Here is a 7691-nt window from a genome sequence, read left to right as displayed (position 1 = left end):
ATACAGTGGTGACTGTCACTTCTATTATTATACAGAACCAAAAATCCAGAAATTACTTATTAATAAAGCAAACACTGAAAGGACGTTGATTTTTTTCCAGGTTTTGGTGACGTCACTGACCCCCAGGTTGCAGACAGAACTGGGGGCGGGGTCAGTAGGTGCTCGTGTGTGGGTGTTTAGGTTGCAATTTAGCATAAGGAAATACACACTGAGGATTTTCCCCAAAACTCTACGAGACACCTTCATATTTAAAGCGCCATGGAGCGACTGGACTCAGTCAAACGTCTCCCGGTTCGAGATGTCACGGGTCAGCGTGCAGACGGTCTCTGTCCAGGTGAGGACGCCTCGGCGCCGCCACGTCACGTGATTGCTTTAACGCCAGCCTCATGTGTACACTCTCGTCCTGACGCACTCACAGGTCTACGTCGTCCTGCTGCTTCTGGTGCTGAAGAGCGCAGCGGGGAGCAGGCCGTGCGTCAGCGCGCACGCAGCGGACCGGCGCGCCACCAGGCTCCTGCGCTACTGGGACAAGCTCCGCGCTTTGACCGTACACCGAAACCACAGCAGCACGTGTGTACAGACTGGCGCACAGCTGCACAGCGAGCGCTCCCTGTCCCCCTGGAGGTACAGGTGAGGCACCTATGCAGTTATTTATGCGCGTGCGGGGAGAGGGGTTACCACGATGTTCAGTGCATCCAGAAAGTATTCACAGTGCTTCACGTTGTCTGCACTTTATGTTACAGCCTTATTCCAGAATGGAGTAAATTCGTTTTTTCCCCTCAGAATTCTGCTCACAACACCCCATAATGACAACATAATTTTTTTTAATTTATGCAAATTCAATAAAAATAATAATATAAAAAAATACAAGAAATCACATGTATGTAAGTATTCACACCCTTTGCTCAATACTTTGTTGATGCGACAGCACCAACCCCAGAGGGTTAACATTTAAAACAACACAAAGACAACCACAGTTTATCCAGGGTGCACACAACACAAAACACTGGATGGAATAGAAAGGAAACACACATGCACACACACTCTTCCCCTTTACTGTGTCTCATCCCACCCTACACACTTCATTTATTATTCTTTTCCACTGGCACACACACACTTGAATACTTCAAAACCACTGTCACAAGATATAAAAACCCATAAACAAAATGTATCACAAATATTAAATTGCAGAGAGTTTAAAATATAAAAATTAAAAGACATAAAAAAAATAAACATGAGAGAATGAATAGGATAAAATGGGTGGATAGCACGGACCGCTGCAATGCATCCTACCAAACGCCAAGAGAGTAAAAAACAGCAAATGAAAGTATTTTAATTCTTACTTCATTATAGTTAATAATATGTTATTTTGTTAGAAAATGCGACCTGATAAGACAGTTAGAGCCTATAGACATAAAACTAAAAATGAAGCTGGCCTGCAATTTGAACAGCACCAGAATGATAACAAGGTACAACAAACTGACACATTTACATACAAAAAGTTAGAAATTCTACAGGCCAGGACTGTGCAAAGTTCAGAAATATAGAATTGTAATTATATGCCCTGTTTGCTACCTGAGTTCAAAATTCAACACAAATTGAAGAATTGGAATGCAAGAGTCATTCATTCATTTTCTGCCTCTTGTCTAGGTCCAAGTGCCAGTTGTAGTGGTAGTAAACCAGGCACGATTCAATTCTGAATTTTGCATCGCACTGACACAGGCGTGACTGCCACTGGCTTCTATTATTATTATTATTATTATTATTTTATTTTATTTTATTTTACAGAAATGAATCATTAATAACAACTGAAAAGATATTCCACTGGCAGGACATTGTGCATATCCTAGACCAGTGATTACAAAGTGTGGGCTGCAGCCACCGGTAGGTTGTGGAGGTACCCAGTGAGCACCCTCTGGAATTTCAGTGTTGATTTTTTGTTGAAATCTGAGTAATATCCAGTCTGAACATCTTTTCAACCAACTAAAACGCAGTTGCAACATCAATGTGTCAAAAAAATGCAAATTTGTTCAAACAAATATGTGGCATGTTCTGTTGAAGCTTGAAAAAGAGGTGAAATGAATTATTGTGTATTTCACCGGTTTGTGAAACGCGGTTTACACAAAGCAGTCTTTTTCTTTGAATGTTTCCATAAAATACCATAAACACAGAACTATATAGGCTGCTGGCTGTTTAAAAAGAAGCTTCCCGAATCTATGTTGCACTCAGTCACTGTATGAGCCGCGAGGAAGACGACATGCATTGTACGTATTTACAGTGCATTCACTGCACTTCACTTTTTTCAAATTTTGTTATGTTACAGCTTTATTCTAAAATGGATGGAATTAATTTTTCCCTCAAAATTCTGCACACAGTACCCCATAATGACAATGCGAAAAAAGTTTTTTTTTGAGATTTTTGTAAATTTATTAAAAAATAAAAACTAAGAAATCACATGTACATATGTATTTACAGTAGTGTTCAGAATAATAGTAGTGCTATGTGACTAAAAAGATTAATCTAGGTTTTGAGTATATTTCTTATTGTTACATGGGAAACACGGTACCAGTAGATTCAGTAGATTCTCACAAATCCAACAAGACCAAGCATTCATGATATACACACTCTTAAGGCTATGAAATTGGTCTATTAGTAAAAAAATGTAGAAAAGGGGGTGTTCACAATAATAGTAGCATCTGCTGTTGACGCTACAAACTCAAAACTGTTATGTTCAAACTGCTTTTTTAGCAATCCTGTGAATCACTAAACTAGTATTTAGTTGTATAACCACAGTTTTTCATGATTTCTTCACATCTGCGAGGCATTAATTTTGTTGGTTTGGAACCAAGATTTTGCTCGTTTACTAGTGTGCTTGGGGTCATTGTCTTGTTGAAACACCCATTTCAAGGGCATGTCCTCTTCAGCATAAGGCAACATGACCTCTTCAAGTATTTTGACATATCCAAACTGATCCATGATACCTGGTATGCGATATATAGGCCCAACACCATATAGTAGGAGAAACATGCCCATATCATGTTGCTTGCACCACCATGCTTCACTGTCTTCACTGTGAACTGTGGCTTGAATTCAGAGTTTTGGGGTTGTCTCACAAACTGTCTGTGGTCCTTGGACCCAAAAAGAACAATTTTACTCTCATCAGTCCACAAAATATTTCTCCATTTCTCTTTAGGCCAGTTGATGTGTTCGTTGGCAAATTGTAACCTCTTCTACACGTCTTTTATTTAACAGAGGGACTTTGCGGGGGATTCTTGCAAATAAATTAGCTTCACACAGGTGTCTTCTAACTGTCACAGCACTTACAGGTAACTCCAGACTGTCTTTGATCATACTGGAGCTGATCAATGGTTGAGCCTTTGCCATTCTGGTTATTCTTCTATCCATTTTGATGGTTGTTTTCCATTTTCTTCCATGCGTTTTAAAGCACTGGAGATGATTGTAGATGAACAGCCTATAATTTTTTGCACCTGCGTATAAGTTTTCCCCTCTCCAATCAACTTTTTAATGAAACTATGCTGTTCTTCTGAACAATGTCTTGAACGGTCCCATTTCCCTCAGCTTTCATGAGAAAAGCATGTTCAACAGGTGCTGGCTTCATCCTTAATAGGGGACACCTGATTCACACCTGTTTGTTCCACAAAATGTCTCGAGGCACAAATCTGGGGAAGGGTACAGAAACATTTCTGCTGCTTTGAAGGTCCCAATGAGCTCAGTGGCCTCCATCATCCATAAATGGAAGATGTTTGGCTCCACCAGGACTCTTCCTAGAGCTGGCCGCCCGTCCAAACTGAGCAATCGAAGGAGAAGGACCTTAGTCAGGGAGGTGATCACTCTGTCAGAGCACCAGCGTTCCTCTGTGGAGAGAGGAGAACCTTCCAGAAAGACAACCATCTCTGCAGCAATCCACCAGTCAGGCCTGTATGATAGAGTGGCCAGATGGAAGCCACTCTTTAGTAAAAGGCACATGACAGCCCACCTGGAGTTTGCCGAAAGGCACCCGAAGCACTCTCAGACCATGAGAAACAAAATTCTGTAGTCTGATGAGATGAAGATTGAAGTCTTTGGCATCAATGTGAGGTGTCATGTTTGGAGGAAACTAGGCACCATCCCTACACTGAAGCATGGTGGTGGCAGCATCATGCTGTGGGGATGTTTTTCAGCAGCAGGAACTGGGAGACTAGTCAGAATTGAGGGAAAGATGAATGCAGCAATGTACAGAGACATCCTGGATGTAAACCTGCTCCAAAACGCTCTTGACCTCAGACTATGAAGAGATCCTGAAGCCCATTGTTGTGCCATTCATCCATGACCATCACGTCATGTTGCAGCATGATGATGCACAGTCCAATGTTGTTAGGATCTGTTTCTGTTTAGGGCTACGCTTCCTCCTCACAGTCACCCAGTCGGCCTGCTTTCCCGGCTGCTCGGGATCTGCTGGAAGGGAACTGACGGTGGCTAAGCTACCTTGGTCCGCACCGACTACAGGGCCCTGGCTAGCTGTAGAATTTTCCACGGTGCGGAGCCGAGTCTCCAATTCGCCCAGCCTGGCCTCCAAAGCTACGAATAAGCTACACTTATTACAAGTACCATTACTGCTAAAGGAGGCCGAGGAATAACTAAACATTTCATACCCAGAGCAGAAAAGTGCGGGAGAGACAGGAGAAGCCGCCATGCTAAACCGGCTAAGAGCTAGTAGCTGCGCTAAGCTAGCGGATTCCTAAAAACACACAAAGTGAATAATGTGTAAATAATTTAGAGGTGATTCAGCAGAGGGAGTGCTTTAGTTAAGGCACGTGAAGATTATACTGTGAAACAAATCGTTATCTAGTTATCTAGATCAATCTAACTGCGCAGATTAAACAGCTAACAGATACAGCAAAACACTGCTGTGCTCCGGAACAGGAAGTGATACAATACCGCAGTGAGAGCCAACCACCAGTAGAGGCAAGCAAGAGTCACAAGAGCAAAAAAAGATGTCAAAGACTGTGTAGACTGTACTAGTACTCTCATATTTGAAAAATCCAATGAATAAATAAACTAAAACTAACTAAGTAAAATAAAGTAAATAAGTAAATAAACTAACTAAAACTAAATTATATGTATGTATGTGTATTTTTCTAGACATGATTACAAAATGCTTTTTCATGGGTGTGACCAGAAGGAATCTTCATTGATCTTGTTTGAATTCTTCAAACATTTTCTTCCTTGTAGTATGTAGCATGAAGTTATTCAAAAATGATGAGTCAGTGGTTTGAAACTTTCACTGGTTTCATTTGCATGTTTCCTGTTGACTGTAGGGCAGTTCTATGGTCGAACCTTATTAAAAGTGCACCTACGTTTGTGAAAAATTCCTTGCGCCATAAGAGTGACAGTCGTGTGGGGGAGTTGATACTGTCGCCCTTTGTAAACAGGCTCCAGAGCGATACTCATAGCTCTTGTAACAGTGCTGGCAGGGTTACTTTTAAAATGTATTCCAGTATAATTAGTAATTAGCTACTATGGTGGCCAAGTGCGGGGGTGGTGACCAAGTGGTTAGTGCACTTGGTTTCAGTGCAGAAGGTTCCTGGTTCAAACCCCAACCCAAGGGAGCAGCCAAAGGGTCTCACAGCTGTTATAAGCATCAGCTAATTACTAAACACACTGGAATTGAGAGAAGTACCCAAAAGGCAAAAAGAATCAATTGCTAAATACACAGTCATCTGTAATACAGGATTTTAATAACTTAATTGTTTGTTTATATATTTTGAGGGGTTTTGTTTTTTAATGCTGCATGAACATTAATCAACAATACGTAGTTTTTTGTTCGTCAGGTCACAGTTAGAATTTACCTTAAAATACCGGTTCCAGAATTATCATATTTTGATGGGACCACTGACTTATAGCAGGGATAACACATGCCCTGGTATAGTGCTAGGTAAGCTTGGGAGCATGGTGTTCCCCCATTTGCGCAACATGGAACTGCAGCCATAAGGGGACTTCCTGAGCTAAAAATACCAATATACATCATGGTGCTTTATGATGTGACATAAATGTCAGTAAGATTGACTTTTGATTGAGATGAATTCTGTTATCACAATAAAACATATTTTGCGTAGACGTTTGACCATGTGTTGACCTTAGTATGCACATGTCAAGTCAGCCGGTGATTCTGCTCCCAATGGTGGACAGTCTGATGCTGAGTAAATACCTGTCAGAATTGGTCAAAGGGTCCAACAACAAATTGATGACCAATGGTGAAAATAAATAAATAAAACATCTGGATGAGTAAATGTCAGCCTACATTGATGACCTACTATATAAAAATTCATGTAAACTTCTAGAATCTGCCTAATTATCCAGTGTAATAGATGCAGGGCTTATTGGTTAGCACTGTTGCCTCACAGCAAGAAGGTTGTGGGATTGCTTCCCACTTGGCAATGCCATCATGCCACAGGCACATCTGTAAACTGTATTAAATAAAGGTTAAAACTCAAGGCAACCAACTACACAGATGATTTGAGTCTACTCAACTTAAAATCATTAGATGACTGTTATTAGCCATCAGGTATTGTGAAGACTTTGCGTCCGTCCGTCCATCTGTGCTCAGTATAAGTCCAGTCCTATTATTGCCAGGGTCTTTGAATTGACAGGGAACATTTCTGGGACACAGACCTTGGACAAGTTCAAAGATGGCTAACCTTGACCTATTCTAAGGGGTGAAAAGGTCACATTCTTTCTACACACTCTTTCACTGATTACATGCTAATACAGCTGAGGGTACTTTAGCATTGCGTTCTATTTTGTTTTTGAGTAAATTCAGAAAGTCTGTGCAGTCTGTTGCCTTGAGTTTTCAAGTTTTCTCAATAATAATAATAATAACAATGACATTTACAGTGTAAAGATCATATAAGGACATTACAGTAGCCTCACATCACGAAGCAGGAAAATGACAAATTCTTCAGTAAGTTGCTTGATCTTGCATTTTGAGGTTCCAACAACTCTTCTGTCTTCTTGGTTCCCTCAGTATAGATGTGGATGTCAACAGGATTCCATGTGAAATCGCTGTTGCGAACTGCATCTGTCAGGGCTGCATCATCAACCAACGTGAAGACCTGAGCTACAACTCTGTGCCCGTGGTGGTGCCGCTGATGGTCTTCAGGAAGGCTGTGTGTCCCACTGACCCACAAAGATACCGGATCTCACGGGAAGTTATTACAGTTGCTGTGGCCTGCACTTGTGTTACGCCACGCAGCAATAAATGAAATTTTAGTTTTTAAATCACTAATATCTAACCATAAGCAGGTGCTAATTTCAGCTTGTCATTTTAATTTATTAATGCATGTGGCTTTAACCAAGTGTTTTGTTCATTTAAGTTACATCTGTGATGTCACTGTTTTGCTGTTACTGTTATTTTTTTTTCATTTGCTGCAAATTATCCGTACTTTACATAAACACTGATTTGTACAAATCATTTCAAATTGTTAGGCTTTCTTGCATAAATGCTTCTGACTTTGTTGGATTTCAGGCAAGCGGTGTCAGAAACGATACCACAGGGATACCTGACTACTAGTGGGCAAACATTCAGTATGTGTATGTGAGTAGAGTTTTCAGAGAATTACAGACTATATATTATAGGTTTGGCATGGCAGGCTGACAGTTCTTCCTGCCACAACTGATAAGCCACATTCTCC

General features: G+C 40.9%; 1 protein-coding gene across 1 annotated transcript; it reads left to right on the top strand.

Moving 5' to 3' along the window:
* The first annotated feature begins 298 nt into the window (after positions 1-298).
* On the top strand, positions 299-7287 carry LOC117504240 (interleukin-17C-like). The gene is made up of 3 exons (XM_034163644.1): positions 299-334; positions 419-630; positions 7025-7287. The coding sequence occupies exons 1-3, from the start codon at positions 299-301 to the stop codon at positions 7260-7262; spliced, it is 486 nt and encodes a 161-aa protein (XP_034019535.1). The 3' UTR covers positions 7263-7287.
* The last annotated feature ends 404 nt before the right edge of the window (positions 7288-7691 follow it).

Source organism: Thalassophryne amazonica, chromosome 2 (assembly GCF_902500255.1).
Source record: "Thalassophryne amazonica chromosome 2, fThaAma1.1, whole genome shotgun sequence".
Classification (NCBI taxonomy): domain Eukaryota; kingdom Metazoa; phylum Chordata; class Actinopteri; order Batrachoidiformes; family Batrachoididae; genus Thalassophryne; species Thalassophryne amazonica.
Note: the sequence above shows the minus strand (reverse complement) of the source record. Positions and strands in the feature narration are given on the sequence as shown.

Excerpts from the sequence above, each read along its gene's own strand:
- LOC117504240 (XM_034163644.1), top strand. The coding sequence starts at position 299 with ATGTCACGGGTCAGCGTGCAGACGGTCTCTGTCCAG. Across the intron at positions 335-418 it reads TGCAGACGGTCTCTGTCCAG|GTCTACGTCGTCCTGCTGCT; the intron begins GTGAGGACGCCT and ends ACGCACTCACAG. Across the intron at positions 631-7,024 it reads CTGTCCCCCTGGAGGTACAG|TATAGATGTGGATGTCAACA; the intron begins GTGAGGCACCTA and ends TGGTTCCCTCAG.